The sequence below is a fragment of the Phasianus colchicus genome, chromosome 6, assembly GCF_987193195.1.
Source record: "Phasianus colchicus chromosome 6, bPhaCol1.hap1.1, whole genome shotgun sequence".
Classification (NCBI taxonomy): Eukaryota; Metazoa; Chordata; class Aves; order Galliformes; family Phasianidae; genus Phasianus; species Phasianus colchicus.
Genome location: NC_143441.1, coordinates 34,228,898 through 34,250,488, shown reverse-complemented (window position 1 = coordinate 34,250,488; position 21,591 = coordinate 34,228,898). Strand labels below are relative to the sequence as shown.

The following is a 21,591-nucleotide window of genomic DNA, read 5'->3' as shown; positions in this document are numbered from 1 at the left end:
AAAAAGATGAATCCTGCAGGTGGATCTCTTTGATTTAAACTGATTTAGTTTTCCAGTTTGGTGATATATAGAAATAGTTTCCAGTACCCTGTATGAAATATAGCCTAGTCTTGCTTTACATCTGGTATTTCTCCATCTTCAGTATCCAATTGTAAAGCTGCTGAATTAGAGCAGAGGCATCAGTTTTGGTAGTGACAAAAGTTCTCTCATAGGTGCCACAAGAATTCAAACTTCTGTATACTAGTGAGATGTCATGTATTCAGAGTTAATAGCACCACAAAATGTAACTGAATGGTTCTCATACAGATGCACACAGTCTTTGCGGCAGAAACAAGTTTCAGGAATTCTGTTCAATGTGTTTGCACATACAGCAGAAGTTTTATGAATATACTTGTTAAATGTGATCAAGAAATCTGACACACATGCATAGTTAAAAGATGGTATTTTCCAAAGAGACGTGAACACTGTATATCCACAAATTTTTTCAGTGTGAACCTCTGCTTGTATGCATCTTCAAAGAACACACTGCCAGAAATTGTGTCCTTTTTCAGACATGTTAATGATAGAAAACAATTCCAGAATATCATAATATTGCCAAAATATGCTTATGTTTGTAACCTTTTTTCCTGTTGTAGTGAACATTAACCATGTATAAGCACTCAAATTACAGTAGCTCTGCATTTTGAAATAACAAAAGTTTCCAATGTTCATTTACACCATCTGATATAGGAATAGATTTTGCTTACGTCCAGTGGTGTCCTGCTATTGCTTGAATTGACTGTCACAGCTGAAGGTCATTGAATCAGTGCCAATACAATCAGATGAAACACTGGAAAACTGCTTTTAAAAAAATCTTACCTTCATAAAAACAAGCACAAACTCCTGAAAAATGTAAACTTTGAAAAGAGAAGCTAAGGCTTGTCAGCTGACTAAGCAGCCTTCAAAGTTAAACCAACAGAAAAAGCAGTCATAACATTTGCACACCTACATAAAGCAGGTTAGTATTTTACTTTGAGACTTTAAACAACTTGGTTCATTTCCTCACTCAGTTAGAAACTTCCTGTGTGACTTTGGATAAATTGTTTAGGACAAGGTTTTTGAAGGTATGTAAATATACACTTAGATGTGCATTGGAGTATTTGCTACAGATTCTCTTAACTTACAGGCACAGAAAATGGGCGCATGACAACCTTTACAATTATCTTCAGTATTTTTCCCAAAGGCAGCCTGTTGATGACTAGGGATCCACAGCCATATGAATCAAGGCTATCACATAATATTAACAATATTTTTCATTTTAGATTTTGATGATAAAGTAGCATATATCTCTGAGAACTGACCGTGCTGTAATATAGAAATAATTGTACCTCCAGTAGGAGCTGTCAAGTAAACACATTGTAAGACAGACAGAGTATCACAATGGAGCCTTTTTCCAAGGTAGATTAAGACAAGGAAGAAAAAGATGCATTTACTTGCATAAAGAAAATATGTTTGTTCTGTAACTTGCTGTCCCTATTTTCACAGTTCATCAGAGCAGGAAGAAGGAATTCATTTCAATTCTCACATAAAAACATAAATTAGATAGGGCAGGGTTTCTTATGCCAGTAATTCATAGTGTGTAAGTAATAGACATCACAGTGATGAATGTTGCTCAGTATCTCCTACGAGGTGCTCAGAACCTCAGAATTAGAACAGAATTTTTATATTAGTTTCAGGGTTGATTCTGCAATGCAAAATTAAATGAGTCATCTGTAATTTATGCAGAATTCCCTTGAAACCAAGAGGACTAATTACATCAAAAAATCCCTCAGGTTAGAAGGAGTTGAACTCACCTCTAAGAGGGCACAGTTGGAAGGCACTACTGGTTTTTATTTATGATGGCTTAAAAGCAAAATCTGGCTTGAGGATTCTCTTGATTTGAGAAGGCTGGAAGGGATGTTGAGGGAAAGAAACCCTATTTCTAGATCAAGAACTTTTCATTTTTACCTGCTACACTGGACCAGCAAGACAACCAAGGATCATTATACTAGCAAAGTGAACAAGACAGATACTATAAACAGATCGCTGTATGCAATTTAACAGTTTAGTTTTGTTATACTTTTTAGTATTGTATAAATACATTTATTTCTTACACTAAGAGACAACAAAGTTTCCTGCTTCGAATTATTCAACTATGGTTAGTCCACTTTATTGCATTTAAATGTGCTTTATTCTTTTCTTCGATCAGACTGGCAGTGATCGCTGAGAGCATTCAACCAGAACAGTCTCAATAAAAACTAATCATAAGCTCCTGTGAGTTTGAGCATGGGGATCTGGGAAACTCAGTAACAAATAAAACATATTTCTAAACATTTATGTTTACAAGAAAAAATCCAAGGCCTGAACAATAAGTTAATAAATTGACATAGTTATCTACTGTTCAGATATAAAAATTGTGAAAACTTAATTTATATATTGCTATGGCAGACATGACAAAACTGAACAACTATCCACTGTCATAAGTGGTACTTCAAGATTTCCAAAAGAAAACTTATATTTTAATTTTCTGTTCATATATAGCCAAGAGTAAGAGGCAAAGCCAGCCTAATAGTAATCCAAGGTTCTGTAGAAGAAACATCAACCAGGGTCGCCGTGTCTGAATATGAGTCATTTCAGGAAGCTAAAAAAAGAATAAGACACCAGAATGAGAGCCAGATATATTCATCTCTGGGAAAAAGTCTTATGGGAAAACAAGACAAACTTCATTTAAAAAGGCATTCAAAACACTGGGTTTCTGAATGCAATTACTAATCTGTAGCACGTTCTGTACATTGTAACAACACGGATCTTGACATTAAAATACTTAGATTAATAAAATTCTGTCCGTTTTTGTTCTTTCACTACCACCAGCAAGAATAGATGAGATTCCAAAATTTGTTAATAGTAATTTTGGTCAGCTGTCTGTAAGGAAATTCTTATTTATTAAAATTAGTGATTCCCTTTTGTGGGAATAAACTACTTTGAGTTATTTTGTTTCTGTACTATATATAGGGTCAATCCTGCTCCTACTGAAATAACTGGCAACTCTCCTACTTACTTGGGTTCTAGGAAGCACATAACTACTATACAAAACTGAATTATCACTGAAAGTTTTAAATCAAGTAAAGCAGCTGCATCTATTTATAATCATATTAAAAGTTACTTACACACTGACCTTCCACCCTATGTGATCTCTTTTATCAAAGTTTTAAACAAAATATATGTCTTGATAGAATCTGTGGAAATAATGCCTTAGGCTCAGGCTCTCAGTATTTATGTTTTGTGTTACTGACATCAGGAGTGATACTAATGACTGCTGATATTTTCATGTCCACCTCTGGAAATAGAGCCATGTCCTCGTACAACACTTTTTAATATTTTGTCTATTTCATGTGAACTTCAAAACAAAATAAAATCTGTAAAAAAAAAAAAAAAAAAGTAGTGAGCTGTCCGGACACCTTCCCATCATATTGCAGCCTGTGTTGGAATGAATTCACTCATTTCCCTTGCACCCTCAGAGACTCCTCCCATGGGCAGTGTCTCCTCTGGAAGCTGATATGGGCCCAAATGAAGTCTTTAGAGTGAAAAGCCTGCCTCTGCTTTAAAGGTTTGCATTAAAGTAACAGGCAAACCCAGAAATCCTAAATCTTTGCAACAGCCAGGCAATGGTTTAGATTACGATACAAATTCACATCTTAAAAACTCATATAATTATGTTTAATATATTTTTAACAGTCATCAGCGATATTTAAGCTGGAGGAAATGCAAACACTTCTGATGTAAATCAAAATCTGAACTGACAACACATCAGTGTTCAGAACGTGTTTTTTGTTTTGTATATAAATAAAAACCAGGCAGAGGGCAGACACAAAAAAAATCTCTATATTGCTCATAAAAAGCTGCTTTTCAGGGGATTTAATTTTGGTAAAACAACATCTAAAGCCATGATGTTACAGGTTTTGACTTACATGTATTTCTTGAAGCCATCAATTTACAGTGTAATATTTCACTGGAGCATACAGTCACAAGACAAAATGCTCCTCCCTTCTGCCCTCCCTGATGTCTATGAAGATAAAATTTTGCAAAATTCCTTGGGTAAAATGATGAAGGCTATAAATCATTTTATCCCTTGCCCTACACCCCAGGTTTTTAATTGATTAGTTTACCCTGATTGAAAATGGAGCCAGAATACCATTTTTAGATACAGAAGAACAGAAATAATTTTGCATGTTCTACTGGTGCAGCAGTCTCACAGTGCTGTCCTGTCAGTGAGCCTCCATCTCCTATCCATCAGTGTTCCTCAGTGCAAAAATCAGTGAGGCTGTTCCATCATGTCCCACATTTAACCAATACAGGAAGTATGTGAAAGCTCAGAAAACAGATTCTTAAAATCATAGTTTTGCACAACATTAGGTATTTGTACACCTTTGTCAGGAACACTTATAATTGCTGTTTTTGAATGAGAACACAACAGTGAATAGAAGTTACTCCTGTGAAGAAAATTGAAAAACATATAAAGCACTGCAGATTTTCTTTTGAGATGGCCTATGCAAACACCTGAAACTTTTCAGATCTATAGATTCCCTGTGATATTCAGTGCTTGCACTTCCAGAAAACCCAATGGCAGTTCTTTTGACAAAAGCAGAGAAAAGCTGGTTGGAATACCTCTTGTTCATAAGAGGAAGGTGAGAGAAATAAGATTCTCCTCTTTCTCTCTTCTTCTTTTACTCACATCGCGGTTATGCAGTCAAGAACAAGTTAAAAATATGGTGTTGTTAGAGGAGTTTGATCCCTGATAGATTCTGATCCTGTGCTAAAGGAAAAATGTGACTAAGCCCTTAGCCATGTTATTAAAATCATGCCTACTGAATAGGAAGGCAGCATAACTTCCAAATTTCTCTGTCAGAACGAGATGCAGCTATGCAGCTTGGTACACAGTGTTCTTGTCTGTTATTCGCCACCTCGATCCAGACAGCTGATACATCCACAGTCCTTCATCAGCTCCCTCATAAGCTCTTGGGAGCATTTTATGTTCACATTACTTCTATTATAGTAGGAAAAAATGGACTGAAATACACCCAAGGTCTAAGGTCAAGGACTACAAGCAGATTTTTAAATAGATAATAATAATGACATGGCATATCAGGTTTCAAATATTACTCTTGAACCTGGCAAATTATATTATAGGCACTAGGCGGGGAGTGGTAGTAAACAGAACAGAGACAGTCAGGCTTAAGAAAAGCACAGTAAAAATTCATAAAGAGAGAAAACTCCTTTTTTCCCCTCTGAATGTAATGACATAGTAAGGCCAGTCTTTGTTCAGAAGCTTGCAAACAACTTTACATTAATATACATTAGCTAAAAAGCATGACATTTTGAATTACAGTAAGCTGGAAAGGTAATTAAGTTCTGTGTTGTTATGAGTGTAACATTTAGCCACCTCTTCAATAAATGATGCGTCTTGAGGCACCTTCATGAATTATGACTCCATAACATTCTTCCGCAGTCCTTAGACCTCTCTCTCATAATGTGTTTTCACATTTTTTCCTATAGTTAGGTCACTGCTAGTGAACTAGAAGTATGAAAAATGATGGGGATTATGAGACAATCTAATGGGTTTTGAATTGCTAGGAACTCACACAAACCTCTCTGAGATACAAAGACAGGCCAGAGAGGACAGAGGATAAACATCTCACATTTTAGCTAACAAACTGCAAATTCATTTTGAAATAATGGATTAAGAATATACAGAGAAAAAGGAGCAAAAAGAAAAATGTTATCAAGTTACTCAAGATTTTTAAAAAGTCCTGCATGTTCAAATGTTTCTTTATGTTATTTTCAGTCATCTTTAATTCTTCTAGACGTTAACCTGTCTAAAAGTCCTCTGTGTCTTATTCGTATGTTACCCTCTTTACAGCTTTATTTCACCCTTTCATTACTATTACACCCTATAGTGACAGTGACACCAAACAAAACCAGACCATTCTTCTAAGCTCTGTACACATACAGGGCAGAAGACATGCTCTTCCTAAGAAGCCTACAAAATTCCTTTCCCTTCAAGTTCATCCTCCTGCATTCATTTGTCACTCATCTATGATGATGCTGTTAGAAGGAAATTATAATAATAGGCAGAATTTCTCACCATTTCTGCTAAAGATAAATACAAGAACATTCCAGCTGTAACAGTAAAAATCCAGTTTTGAATGCATGGATCCGTTGATACAGAAAGGCCAATATAAAGTCCTAAGAACGCCGTTAGTGCACTTATAAAATTCATCAAAATTGCAATCTTCGTGGGGAGGCCCGTACTCAGTAGCACAGCAAAATCTCCTGCATAGAGAAAAAGACAACAAAAAATGGTTAGTGACTAGATGTGTTTGTAAGATTCTTCATAAAAATGTACAAAGAAGACAGAGAAGGACGGAAGATTGCCCTTAGATTCTATAAAATTGGTTGTATACTCATCTTTTGTGGAAAAACAACCACCCCAAACAGCTTGTATTTGTTTAGCTGTTCCTGAAGATAGCACAGAGTATACAGGAGTAACTTCTGTTAGTTCTCAATGTTCTCTGACATTTCCAGCTTGGATAAATGCAAAACAGAAGTCTCATGTTTTCCCCAAGTTTCTGGATCTTCCTTGATTGGGAACTTGCCAGTTAAAAATCACGGGTGTATCTACAACCAAGTCTTTCAGTGTTGTACAGAAAAACCTACGCACATCCAATTCCAGTTTTAGTTTAATTCAACTGATTTCAAATCTAATTGACTTTAGTAAATTGTACCTGAGCAAACAAAGGATCATGGATTTTTTCTTCTAACATAAATGATTTCTTAACAGGCCCACAGCAAATGATTTTAAAAATTCCTCTCTACACATTTGGAAATACCACTTTGACACCACACCACTGCATCAGAATTAAGAAAGTCTCTTTGGAGTTAGCTGTTCAGTACTGTCATAGTTTCTGTGCTATACAAACATGAGTTAACAGTTCTACAAGAATTCCCCGTCCACTTTTTGAGGGGGAGAAGTTTTCTACAGATACAGCACTTGAAACCTCCAGTCATTTAAAAATAAAAAGAAACCAGAGTACAAAAGTTCTCATTTTGGACTTGCCAGCATCAACACAATGCCAGGAACAGCTTCAGCCATACTGAAAGATTTACAAGAAGGAGATAATCGGGAAAATTTTTCAATAGAGCTATCTTGCAGCCCTGTCTGCTAGTAAAATGGGTCATATATCTTTCTTTATTATCTTGTTAGTCTTGATTAGTAGCAGAAATTAGAGTACTCTGAAGAATACACTGTTAAATGGCTCTGTTGCATATTAAAACTCTTTCATAGCCCATTGTGTCAGATATGCCATTTGACACACATGGCTTTTGCTCACAGTTTACAGTTTTCTTCTGTTTATAAACATGAGAATAAAGAGCTACTTTGATCTGATAGAATTTACAACTGAAGAAGTGAGATGAGATGGCAGCCAATCATACAGGGAAGATGTCTCCACTTTTCTTTTTAAAGGGAACAGAGAAGTACACACCCTTTTCATATATTCATTCCACATGTATCCATTTAACAGGTTTTAATCATAGAATCAAGGAATCATTTAAGTTAGAAGGGACATCTAAAGATCATCTGGTTCAACACTCCTGCATGAACAGGGTCACTGGGAAACCTGTTCCATTTCCTCACCAGGTACTGTAAAAACCTTTTTCCTTATGCCCAATCTAAATCTCCCCTTCTTTAGTTTGAAACCATTGCTCCTTGCTCTATCAATGATGGTGCTATGAGCAGTTCCCACTAATATAATACAGGAAAGCATTCTTTGGAAAATCTGTAACTACAAAGCCAGTCAGGAATATATATATATTTCTTACCCATTTCATGAGGAATTTCATGGCATAAAATAGCAATAGTCGTTGTCACACCTGTTTCTGTTGAGGATGAGAATGCTGCTCCAATTACCAAGCCATCAGCAAAATTGTGAAGACTGTCACCCACCAAAACCATGATTGCTAACAAGCTAATTCTGTTATCTAGGAAAAAAAAAAAGAAAAAAGCAACAAAAATGCCCAGAAGTTTAAACACAAACAGATATTATCATTTTTGCTACTTTACATTTGTTTTTGTAGAACTGACACATAACAGAAAGTCAGAGGAACCAGAGGACAATTGTGTTAAACTCTTCTGTCCCCATAATTGCACTTCTTTCAAAATATTTGAAATGAAAAAGCAGTTTGTAGAATCACTCAGAGATTAAAATATCAAAAACCTTCCTGGGTTTGGTTGGTGAAATTTTCACAATTTTCATTTCCCTGCATCCTATATTCTTTTCCTTAAAAGGAAGGAATGTTTACACCATCATGCTCAGAATTGTACAGCTACAATGAAGTCAAATATTTAGAGTAATAGAGCTGATCGTTTTAATGCTGTAAAGCATAATAATAATGAGTTATATTTTCAGGGTACGCTCTCTATGAGATTGCATTAAGCAGAGAGAAAGAGCTAAAAAGCAATAAGCCCCAGACCATCACAATTAGTGCAGTGCTATAGCGTCATTTCCAGCTTTTGTTCCAATCAATTAATAGCAGTTATGTTCATAGTACTCCTGTCTACTCATGGATGCAGGCAGCTCTTCTTCCTTCCCATTCTGTTCAGTGAACTTAGTGTGAACAACACATTTGATGCTTGGGACATTTAGCAAGGCTTTTTGACATGAGAAGAGAAGCACTGGATGTGATGCAAGTGTTGATATCATGGCAGAGAAATGGACACTATCTAGTCTGTAGCCCAGCTGAGTGGACTTAGGGGAGGGATTTCATCTCCTCGAGTAGCAGTGAGCCCAGTATTTAGGGTCAATGTCTAGGCTTTGCAACAAATTTTGTAGGTTCCCCGAAGTTAATTCACAATCCATTTTATCCATAACCTTGCTAGCAGGACCTTCCAAGGCCTCCCAGGATACTCATCCAGCTTCCCTCTACGCCAAATGGACAATTTGCTTTGCAAAGAGTTGTATTTATGCCTGTAAAAGTGAGGTCATGATTTGGGCCCTAAACAACATATGTTTTCCCCAAGTGTTTCTGACCCCAAACAGACATAATGTGACAGTCTGTGCAGAACTACCTGAATATTTTTATCACAAGGTTTTACCTCCATAATGCTGTTCCAGAGGTGACCATATTATAGTAATGGGGGAGATGTTTTCCTTATAAAAACTGCCTAGAACTGAAGCTTTCAGGCTATTATAAAAAAGCCAACACATTACACATAAAAGCCTAACAACTGTATTCAGAAAATCCTCCCCAGTTGCCTGAAGCTTTGCGGGTTGAGAACAATTGGCAGACCTGTTAGATTCCTCTGCCAGCTCCCAGAGCCAGAAATGGATGTCCCCAGTTTGCACAGTTCTTTCTAAACACTGTGCAGTTTATAATCAATAGTGCAGAGCATGAGTTACATAGAAATAATAGATTGCTGCACTACGTTAAGGTTGTGACTGGTAATAAGGTGTGGTGAGGATGAAACCAGGGCCAGCCCTGATACATTATTAGTCTGTTTTATGGAAGGAGCTGATTGTTGAAAAAGAATTAACATAATTACTGGAACTCATTTCAGTGCGTTGTTTATATTATAACATAGGAGTCAGGTTAACATTAGGGAGAAATTGCAAATGTAAACATCATGAACTTACTCGACTGAAAGCTAAGAAGATGCATATATAAACAAATCAGAATGATTTCTTTGCTCTTAGCCAATTGTAGAGCACCTTGGTTACTAGCAATTGCCTCGCTGCATTACACTGCTGCAACTGTAACTTAACTATCAAATTGCCACAACAATTTCTAAAAAGCCTCCTTTTCTTAAACAATCCATTTTTTATTTTGATGATTTTATCTGCTGAAATAAGGGGATTGATACTCATAGCAAATTCTATTCCATAAATTTCCTTATAAAGCTAACAGGTGCAGGACTCTCACCAGAAATCAAGTTTCTTGAGCTTTGAATACAAGTTTAAAGAAAACATTTATCTACACAAGAAAAAAATGCTACTGTTTTATCTTTTAAGATGTTGGCAGAATGAAAGTGGATATATGAGAAGGAGATGGCCAGTGGAAAGGTCTTTTTTCTTTCAGTAGCTCCTTGCTTTCTGAATTACTCACTGGCTGTTTAAGGGGCTGCCTCCTCTCACAGTACTACCTGAAATGCTTTTCTGGAAGTATTAGGCTTTTGCCTTATGGTGTCAGATTCCATTCCATTTGAGGATGGAATTAACAGCATGTTTGCTCTGAGCTCCTTGAAAAAGAAAACTGTTACGATAAAAGCTTTGAAAATAGGTATTCTCAAGAAAAAACGCCAAACCAAACCACCACTACCAAGAAACCCACAAAACAACTTCCCTTTCCTACAATAGTTTCACATACTGGTTCCCATTATAAAAGTAAAACTGAACTGTGAGGAAGAAATGGAAGGAAAGAATATTAATCATAAAGTACACCAAATTTTGTTTTAAGCTTTTGGCAACTAATAACATTGGGATCACTATGAATCTATTTCTGCCTAGCAGGGAGTTATGCCTGAACAGAATGGAAATATCTAGAGACAAACTAGACTTTAGTTTCACTAAAACTGGCACTGGATCGTGTACTACTGGATAGGTGACACTGAAAAAATGGAAATCCAGTTTTCTAATGGAAATGAAGTCCACAAGAACAGAGAAGAATACTAAAAACCTAGAAATTGTTTAACAAAGCAACTCATGACATGAGATTTGAGATAACACTAAAAGGGAGGTTAAGTATAGTAAATAAATTGACTTAAATTAAAATGCTTTTCTCTCAGTTGAATGACTTCAATACCACTAAATTCAACAAGGTTACACAAGTACAGCCAGAGCTTTGTGGAGTAAACAGCATTGAAACAGAGAAGACAAAAATTACTTCAGTGCTTTCTGAAGAAAACAGTTTATCCTAAAACTGAGAGCCATCCTGAGTGCAGAATTCCATACATGTAATAAATCATTTCTAGTTCAAAGGGGCTATTGCTTTACCATGTAAGAGAAGAAAGAAGCAGAATTACACTAACGTAGTGAGCCAAAAAAAGAACAAAATACCGTTATTTCACTACCTTCAGAATAAAGGCCCCAGCAAAGTTTACAATTATAAAAATCTGTTTCATATTAAATTTTGAATGTTTCTTTTGAAGCAAGGGATTCAGAAAAAATAGTGAATAAACTGCAACAGTGAATAAACAAACATTAAAGCGTAGACACCATAAGATTAATGAACTTCACAATTACAGGCTTGGCAGTTGTGAAGGTCTTTAAGCAGTGATTTAATTATGTATCCAAGCACCATCAGATGTGGTGATGTAGCACAGCAAACAGAGCTAAGCCAGCTTCACACTTTCTACTCCATCTTAGGTCTTAAAACTTTTCCTATTGCTTGTCTGGACTTTTTATTGATACTAACTTTTTGTGCTGATCACCTTGTTGCCTGGAGAAACTTCAGACGACTCAGAATCTTCTGGGCTTCTCTAATTGAAAGGAAAGATAACAAAGCAGTGTTAAAGGGTTCTTCCTGCTGCTGCTATAAATATAGGAAAATATAAAATAAATTCAAGCAGATTGAAATAAAGATTGCTGCTGCTATTTCCATAGCTATCGTTAACATTATGTATTGAGTGCTGGCAGTGTGATGGATATTGTAGAAAGAAATTAAGTATAAACTGCTCAGAAATTTTTGTAGTTTTGTAATCCCCCCCAAAAATCATGCTTCTGCTTGAATACACAGATATCCGAGCCAAATGTAGAACTACTATAAAATACATCATAATTCTAATTTTATCTTTCAAGTTTGTAATAAAAATACAATTGTAGGTTCCTGCTGGATAGAGGATTTCTGAGGAAAATGTGCATATACCAGCCTCCTTGGTGTTCCATGCCCTGCACTGTTGCTCTGTGAAAATATAAGGCTAAAAAAGAGGATCACAGATCTCACAATAGCTACAAGCACTGTAGCTGAGTCCTCCTCCCCTACTCTCTCCCTGTTGTTTGTAAAGCCTCTTGCTTAAAAGAAAAAATGCAGAATGTGCAATTATTAAAATGTAGCCCATCAGGATGTATTTCACTTACATTCAGAACAAAAACTGTTTCATAGAGTTACTGAAACAGTCTTTTAGAACATAAGTTTTTTTTGTTCTTCAGGGTGAACAGACCCCAGTGCCTCTTGGCCTTTCACTGGGGCTTGATCATCATGAGGCATTTCTGGCCAGGCATAATAGCTCATGAGCATGCTCTACTGTGAACTTTACCCTTAGTGAACAAGTAAAGAAAGATACAGCAGCTTTGTCCTTTCCCCAGATAGTTAATCTGATGCATCAGTCCCAATGTTTAATTACAGAAACGGCAACTGTGGGAAGAGAAGGGAGAAGGTGAGGAATGTCTCTGTCTGACCCTCACGCTTCCTGGGACTTTTCTTTCTGACTAGAGAAATCAGAGATTTATGAAAGAGTGAGATATGCCAAAAACCATATTTGTTTGAAAATAGAAAAGTTGGATTACTAATCACTATATTTTTTTGTTTTGTAGTCCAAACAAAGCATGAAACGCATATTAAAGCTATTATGGCAGCCAGTGAAGAGTCGACAGCAGCCCAGAAGATGCTTTGTTAGGGGCAGCAACCACCACTGCAAAAACTATAGCAGAGATGTGTATTGGCTGCAAAACAGGATATGCTTCTTGGCTGGTATTAGCTTGGTTGTGGTGTGGGATTTGTGCTGCGGAGGCAAGAGGAGCAAAAGGAAAGGATTTGGTTTTTAAACTCTACATTTTAAAGGAAAAATAAAACTCTTTAATTCCCATGATTGAAGCCAGCCATATGAATTCCAGTAATTGTTTCACTTCTCTTATAATATTTATTCACATGCCACTTCTTTGAACTCTGAGTAAAAACTGCAGGACTAATCACTGACCTGGAGGATTTATAAGCTTTTCTTAGTCAACCAGTGTTTTTCTTACTATTACTCACATGACTCTGAAAAATTGGCTGCTCTTGTACAAACTTGCTAAGTCAGGGTAGTTTTCTTGCAGCTGAAAGGAAGGACTAGATTGTTCATTACCATAAACAGGAAGCTATGACATGACTCACAAATTAGTAAACATTCTTCAGCAAGCTGTTTGCTCTGCATTCAAGTGACAGTTTCTCAACTGTGCTTCAGAGAAAAGCAGTGGCTCATGAGACTCTTATCTATCACAGCTGCTTGTTAAAATGGAATTCACATTACAGAAGGTCTCTGATTTAAATTACCAGGAACACAGATATCTAAGTATTCCATATAAGGTGAAGAAAATGGTTGGAAAAGGAGAAAATGGGTAAGAAGTAAAGAGTGAATTTACTTTGTAAAGACAAATCTGTCTGTATATCCTCCACAGATGGACAGGAATTTATGTAATTTCTTAAAGGTAAGCATTGCTCTCTGATACCCAACTTGGTTGTATTACTTTCCAAATTTGTGAAAAAATGCCCAAGAAAGGAGCAAGATTTCCTCTGTTTAGTACTTAACTCTCACTGTAGAAAATCCTGAAGTCTTCCCATGGGAGAGTCTGCCCTTACATTTAATATAATTTTAAAAAGAAGAGAGGAAGGAAATGTTCAAAAATTTTCTCAACAGTAGGTAGTACAGGATGTGTGCAGTTATATCAATCTGGTACACACTTAAGAGAAGTCATTAGAAAAAATTATGTTTGAATTTTCTCTGTAAAAGCTTATTATAAGCTTCAAAATCTATAGATTCCTGACAATCATGTCATATAATAAAGGAAAAAAAAATCAATAAAGTCTAAAAAAATAGTATTGATTTATTATACTAATTTGGTTCATTTTTGAGGAACAAAGAAAGAAGAATACAAAAAAATCAGGGAAATATTTCATATTAGTAACCTACCAACTGTATGGTTGAAGTAGATTTGTCTCTGCCTGAATGTTCATTTAATTCAGATTCCACTGGAAGATCATGGGAATGTTCCCAGTGCCCATTAACTAAAGAAAGGCCCTGCTGAATGAAGATGCTTTGCAATTAGTTCTTAAGCCCGTGGAACTCCGGTGCAGTCTTTCTCAAACTTTTGGGAAAGTTCAGCATTTACAAAATTTGTATTTATTGGTTAACATCAACATCTCTTAATGCTTATCTGGTTAAAAAAAAAAAACTTGACAATTGAATCAAATACATCATGAATGATCATATTGGCTTGTGGAAATATACATTGTTTTGAAGCTGAAGATGAAAAATTGTTTAAGCATTTTAAAACTTTTTTTTTTTTTTAATTGTGAGATGATGATAATGCTCTTCTCTGAGTATGCAACATTAGTGACAACTTTTTTTTTTTTACCAAACTAAGTATCATTACAATCACAATAGTCTCATTCCATTAATTTCACATAATATTCTTATGGCTGACTCAAAGATAGGAAATGGATCCAGTACTAAGTATCTAAATCAGGCCAGTCATTAAATACTCTCTGCAAAACAGAAAAAGCTAAGCTTACACTTAGATTTCTTAAGTGACATTAAAATAGCCTCTCATGCTGAGAAACTTAATGAGCTTTCACACTGTTACATTATATCCTCGTGCACAGACATATTTTCAGGCATCAACTGCACCGAGATAAGACAACAGAATTACCATAAGCATGGAACTGAGAAGGGAGACATTATTAAGTTCGGGTACTACTGACCACAAAATTTATATTAGATTCTCAAAAACTTCGGGATAGGAGTCATTTGGGAATTTTAAGATATACCATCCTTCAAAATATATTGTGCTTTCATCTGTGTCTTCCATCTCCTCAAACTGTGCCTAGAGTAAATAACTATCATCATTATTTCATATGGACAAAAGCCCTTCACCTGCACCACTCTTAATATTCTTAGGAAATAAATTCAATTAACTGTTTCTTTTTCTGAGGGAATATAAGGATACAGGGAGCACATTCATGGAGCATATAAATCTATGAAGCAAAGTGAAATAGAAATCAAAAGTCAGTCTGGTAGGAGCAGTTTAGAAAGCAACTTTCCATGTTTCAGTCATACAAGTGATAACTACTTCCATAGTTATTTTAAAAACTTGTGCACTGCAACATCTCTAAATGGAAGAGATTTTTTTTAAAAGGATAAAAATGTACAAAACTTTACCTGTTCACGTGGTGTTACCAAAAGAAAGAAACATTTTTCAATCAGAAAAAATCCATGAATCCCTCCAATTATTCCCAAAAGTTTCCAAATATATTCTTTTCCTTCATAGAAATGTTCTACCTCTTGTACTTCATGTTTATGTAAACCAAGAGTCTAAAAAGAGATGAAGTAAAAAATTTATCATATGCCCATTTGATTTGTTTTCAAGATTTTCTTTTGCCACCTCTTTCAATTTAAATTGTTTTGAGCTAGTCAACAGAGTAAATGGATGAAACAACTTATCACAAGCCTTCATCATCTCTCATTGTTCAAAGCTGCATTGTTTCAAGAGAGTTATATGAAATTGTCCTTTACGCATTTTCAGAGGATATATTTTTGAAGTATACAGATATTTACAGTCTAAGAAGTTGCTTGTGTAATCTTCAAAATTAAACTTCAAACTGAAAATAACATGGAAGGCTTTCTGCTGTCAAATGCTTCTGGTTTTCCCCAGGAGAGGAGAACAGCAGCCTTAATTTGCTTCCCTTCAGAAAAAAGGAACTTAAGAACTTTCTGGATGCATCACTTAAAAATAGTGAAGAATACTTTCAAACTTAAATATGTTCATTAAGGGAAGGTATTTGTCTGATACTCACTGAGAAATGCCTTCTTTAACTACTTTCCCAGTTCCAATTCCAGAGAATGCATTCAGTACAAAAAACACTTCAACCAGAATCATTCATGAAGATGTGGAACTCTTTAAACGACTAGCAGAAATCTCCTTGTAATATTTATTCCATATGAGAGGAAACTCAGTCAAAAATAAATGATAACATAATGGAAAATTTGTTTCTGTTTTACATGCTGCATATTCTTAAAATTGATTCTGCGAATTTTAAAGACATAATACCACTCATGCTGTTCAAGGCAGTAGTACTAATTCGGTTGAGAGCTTCAGAATCTAAGATATATTTATGAAGGGAATTACTGATGTCTTCTAGAACATTTGAACAAATTTTCCTACAATCTGTTATAGAATCTGCCTCATGAAAGCATCTGAAGAATCTGCCTTGCAGGTTCTTGTGGGTTGGACTTGTGGATTATCTGAAAAGTTTTTATTGAAATGAGTACACAATTTTTTCTGAATTAATCGTTCATTCACTTTTGCTTCTTAGTCCTTGGAATCTCTCTCTGAAATACAAAGTGTAGATGTATTTGGAATGCTAAGTAGTTGATTAACAGAGTCACGGGAAGCTTTATTTGTTAAAATATTAATACTAGCCAGGTTTAAATGAAACTTTCTCCTCTGTATCAGTGCATGCGCAAGTGCTGAGATCCTAACAACATTTAAATGTGTATTACCTACCTGAGGAATAAGGTGTAGCAGTGCATCTCCAGAAAGAGTCCCAACTGCCAAACCAACAAACAACTGTAAAATGAGCGTATAGATTTCTTGACAGGAGTTAAATAAAATTAGGGATGTACCAAACATAGATCCAACAGTAATAAGTAAAACTGCAACAGTGCTGTAACCATACTCTGTAGGGAAAAAGAAACAAAGTAAAACAATGGTACCTTTAACCATTCAGTATCTGCATTTGGTTTGTATTTGAGTCTTTGTTTTGTATTTGTTCTTGAGTCTATGAAGTGATTCACTGTGCTACATTCACTTTTTTCTGGTCACATGTGATACAGATTACAGAGTTGAAAGCCTAAAAGATCATTTTTTTTCAGGCTCTACAATTAATACAGTCTAATATCTTCAAGTTTCAGGCCTTAAAGTGCTGAGTAAACATAACTGTGCTGATTAAAGGTGCTCAGAGCAGCATAGTGAATGCTGGTCTGCATTTGTTCCCTGTCTTAACAAGTTTGTGCTTGTTTCTCTATGTCACCACCTGTGTATTTTTACAGTCAACACCACATTATTAACCAAACAAGTAAAGAGGGCAAGGCCTAAAGCTTCAAATGAATGCAGGCATTTAGTTTAGGATCTAGACATAAACCTATTGGTTCAAATGCTGTTTACAAGGGTACTGTGGGCATATGTTCCTTCAGTCATCGCATCAGGTCCAGTGACTTATTTTTCCCAAGTTACTGGGATTTTTGGAAGGTTACTCTTATAATTCTTCTCTAATACGCTGCTTTTGTTTCAAGCCTCTTGCACAGTATGAATCCTGATTAATCTGTATGAAAGTCTTATGATGGAGGTAAAACACTGATGAAAAACAGACATAAAGGAACTAATGCCAAAATATTCAAAAGTATCACTTAATGTTTCACACTTTAAGAGCTCAACACCTCATAAAATTAGGCAGTAAATCCCACAGACTGCACATCCAATAGGTTATAGTAGAGACTCATGGAAGGTCAGGCCCTGATGACTTATCCAAAACAGCACAGTCTGTCAGTAAAATAGAACTAAGAATATAATTAATGAGCCTATGCTCAGGTCAGATGTAGGTCAAACATGAAGTCCATTGCTTGTCTGTGTCAAGCCAGCAAAAGTATCCTTGTGCTCATGGAAACCTTTCTCAAACAAGCATGGGGAAAAAGCTGCACAAAGGGCTCTGGCTCCTTCCCTTTTGTGTTTGAATAGATCAGTTTTTCCTCATTTACACAGATGTAAACATTTCTGAAATCATTAAAATGTCAGTGATCAGGCTGACAGTATTGGAGTTACAAAATTCTAGAACACACTGAAACTACCATGAAGTACATGACCTGGGTAAGTTCCTTTTTCTTGGTCCCTTGATTCGCTATCTGAAAAAATGAGCATATCACCATAGCATAGAAAAGATAAAAGAATTAAATACTGCAAAATATTCAGATAATGAAAAGATACATAAGAAAGGACTGTTACCTCTTTGGGAGCTTTAATAATTTCCATTACTCTGAACATTTTCTTCATCCTGTAACTATTATTGTGATAACCATGAAGGTCCTCTAATGTATTTTAATTCTTTTAATTTCTTTTCTTATGTATTTTAATTCATGCTCATAGTTCAATTAATCTGCACACTGTGGAATCATATTTCTACTTATTCCCATAAACTGACTAATATATCTAGCTCAAAGAACAGGCATAATTTAGAGACTGAAAGATCTGTTCCAGAAAGAATGTTGGCCAGCTAGGATGTAAGAAAACCTTACGAGTTCCTAATGGATCTAGACAAATAGAGCTAGCAATGGAAATGTTAGGATAAAGGCTTCGAAGGTGCTGATTTTCAGCCTGCCAAGTTTTTCCAAGAGCACCAAAAGAGATGCTCTCAGTGCAAGTGATTATTATCAGATGCTTATTCCGTGTTGCCCATTCCTGACTCCCAAACCCTCTGCCAGAAATTAACACTTCCTGTCATATACCAGCACATCTATGGTTCTAAACATTTCAGGTGCTTATTTAAAGAAAAAACAAACACCAGAAGCATATTAAGAAGTCCTCAGTTCAATTTTTTTTTCTGATGGTAGACTAGGGAGTGGTGTGAGAAGAAGCTGCATCAGCAAAAATGGTTGCGCAGCTATGCCTGGAAGCAGTAGCATGTAATGGCTATAACTGCAAATGGAAATAAGCTGTCTAATTATACTCTGACTCAGCCCTTGTTCCCGCCCTATCACACAACTTCTGCTGCCCTTACAATTGATCCTGTAAGTTTTTCTTTTCACAGTAATATGCCCAAAGTTCCTCTGCTGTAAAATAACACAGCATGAAAAACCAGCAATGTTCACACAGAATTTATCTGTATTAAATATTTGCCACATCACAGTATAAAAAAATGACAGCTAACATAGTGTTGAGGCTATATATAAAACCTGCGTAATGACTTCAGTATAAACCTTGCAGAAATTTTGTAAAATTTTTGCCCAGCAATCCCCTAATGAGGGCCCATTGCAGCTCACCTGCTGGCTACAGGAGGCACTTCTCTAAGAAATGGGGAAAAAACATATATTGAACAAGAATTCTTTCTAAGGTAGCATCAAAACCACTGAATTACCTCTACTTCCCAATACAGTGCTATTAACTGACATGCATGCTACAAAGTCACGCAGTACAGAAAATTACAGAGAGCGTAAATCTCATCCTGATTGGTTTAAGGTTACTTGTGAATGAAATTTCTCCAGAAGCCCCCACACCTCCTCACCTGATTTGGAGCAACGCTACACTGATAACAACAACATAACTCACTTTCCAAAGCTGTTGGTGGAAGTTTTGTCTGCTTGGATTCAGGAAGCTGACATGAACAACTTAATAGTTGCTGAACGATTGCTGGACTCATTTGCTTGAAGTGCTCCTTGGAAATGGATGAAGAACTATTTTTTAAAAATATGTTCACAAGTTCATCAGCAGAGAAACAAACCTATGTAGAAATATATACAAGTTACTGAGTACATTGCATGCATCCACATTTTATGCCAGGATGTAGTCTGTAATCTTAGGAGAACAGATGGTTATACAAAGTAGAAAAACTTGTTTTCCACATACATTGTTCTGGTTACATTATTTCAATTAATTCAATTAATCCTCTTTTTTTCATTGAAACTTAATATTAGTAAATATTTCAGAAATATTAGAACTCTATTAATGCCATCTGAGGGTCTGAAATGATAGTACCTCTTGATGCTTTGTTATCTTATGTGCTAACAACAAGTCATGCACCTTGCTATTAGTCTAGTACAGCTTTGTATCAAGGCAGTACTGAAGGTTGTCCTTGTACTTCACGGTTATATCTTCAGAATTTGTGTTCAAATTCTTTTAACAATGCCATATCACTTCAGGGTCAGCATGCTAGATGTTACATAGTCCAGATTTGGTTTATGGACTACTTAATAATTGTATTTCTAGAGGTACATGAGAATCTCAAATGCTTCCTGTTACAAAGTCTATTTTTCAAAAGAGGAAAACATATTTTGAAAAATTTCATGAAGAACTTTCTTCCATCTCCAAGGTGGAACTTCTGGTTAAGATACATGCATTCAGAGGGAATTTCGGCAAAACTTTTAAAAAGACAATGTTCATAGCAAGAACTTCCCTTCAGGAATAACCTTAGTTTCTTAATCCCATCTGATTTTCTGTATTTCAATTTAAAGATAAATATTTTGTTTCTTTCATTTAAAATAGTCTGCAACTAAAAATTGAGGAACTCCTGAATACTGCTTTTCTAGTCACTGAAACTTGTAAATTGGTTGGGATTCTTTCAAAGGAAAAGCAGTATTTAAATAATTTTTTAGAAGTTGTTACTGACCTTACTTTTAAATAACCTAATTAAACGGAGAAGTCTTTTTGCATTTGTTCATCCATTAATAAATTGAAATACGCCTTGTAGCTCTCTAAGAAATGGGATGAATTGAGCACCAATACACTGAATCTGAATATCACACTTGGGTGTTCAGAGTAATAGATGATCTTACTGCCTGAATCTCATCAATTCCACCTCCAACTGGAAGGACAGCAGCAGGAGAATTTAGGAACTACCAAAGTAGAAAAGACCTTGTGTTTGTGTTCTAGACAGTAATTTTGGCAAAAAGTGTGAAAAACCAATGAGTGGTATCAACAGCTGGAAGTCCAGGTCATAGCTGGGTCTAAGCAGCACTCCTCAATGGTCAGTACTTGGTGGTATTATTTAAGGCCTTATCAGTGGCCTCAGTGCTGGAACAGAGCACATCATTCAGTTGTGAAATCCAGCTGAGACAAAAATGATAGATATGCTGACAGTAATGGGTGCCGTTCAGAGGGATCCTGACAAGCCAATGGAATAGGCTGACAAATCATTGCTGAAGGTTAGTGAAGATAACTTACTGCACCTCAAACAGAATAACCCCATACAACAACAAAGGTCGAGGGAAAGCAACTGGGAGGTATCTTAACAGAAAAGCCCTCGGGGTCCTGACAGGCAACGTGAACGAGCCGCCAGTGGGCCCTGCTGGCAATGAAGGCTCACTGCACACTGGGCTCTATCAGCAAGAGCAGAACCAGCGGTCATAATGGAGAATGATTACTGCCTTCTGCTCAGCATACTGTATCCAGATTAATAACCAGCAATATGAGGAAGATACTGCATGTAGGAGAAGTTCGAAGGTGCCCAAGATAGTTAGGAGCAGAAACAAGTTGTGGCTAAGGAACCTGCACTGCTCAGTTTGGAGAAGGCAAGGCATGTAAGGTATCACATCTTCGCCTACCTAATGGAGCAATGGGGAAGATGGAGACAGAGCCTTCTCAGAGGTGTACAGCAAAAGGGTAAGTGGAGATAGGAAGTAGTTGCAGCAGGCAATAATCCAATTCTTCGTAATAAAACAGTTACCAAGTAAGGCAATAGAGTAGTGGTACATTTTCCCAGAAAGACAGTGTCATCTCCATCCTTGGAGAAATTTAGAATTCAAATTGACATGGCCTTGTTGAACCTGATCTAACTGGG

The 21,591-nt window shown here is 36.1% G+C and overlaps 1 protein-coding gene across 11 annotated transcripts in view; it reads right to left on the bottom strand.

Moving 5' to 3' along the window:
- Positions 1 to 441: 441 nt before the first annotated feature.
- SLC39A12 (solute carrier family 39 member 12) overlaps positions 442 to 21,591 on the bottom strand; it is a 43,777-nt gene continuing 22,627 nt past the window's right edge. For 7 of the 11 annotated variants that reach the window (XM_090142910.1, XM_031614425.2, XM_031614423.2 and 4 more), the window contains 8 exons: positions 19,365 to 19,536; positions 16,551 to 16,723; positions 15,206 to 15,358; positions 13,958 to 14,068; positions 11,485 to 11,548; positions 7,897 to 8,055; positions 6,161 to 6,348; positions 442 to 2,659 (listed from right to left, as the gene is read on the bottom strand). In XM_090142910.1, the coding sequence (XP_089999036.1) occupies positions 2,531 to 2,659; positions 6,161 to 6,348; positions 7,897 to 8,055; positions 11,485 to 11,548; positions 13,958 to 14,068; positions 15,206 to 15,358; positions 16,551 to 16,723; positions 19,365 to 19,536 (1,149 nt within the window). In that variant the 3' untranslated portion in view covers positions 442 to 2,530. Of the gene's footprint in view, positions 2,660 to 3,165; positions 3,435 to 6,160; positions 6,349 to 7,896; positions 8,056 to 11,484; positions 11,549 to 13,957; positions 14,069 to 15,205; positions 15,359 to 16,550; positions 16,724 to 19,320; positions 19,537 to 21,591 lie in introns of those variants that run through there. The other 4 variants (XM_031614424.2, XM_090142911.1, XM_090142907.1 and 1 more) reach the window with 4 other exon arrangements.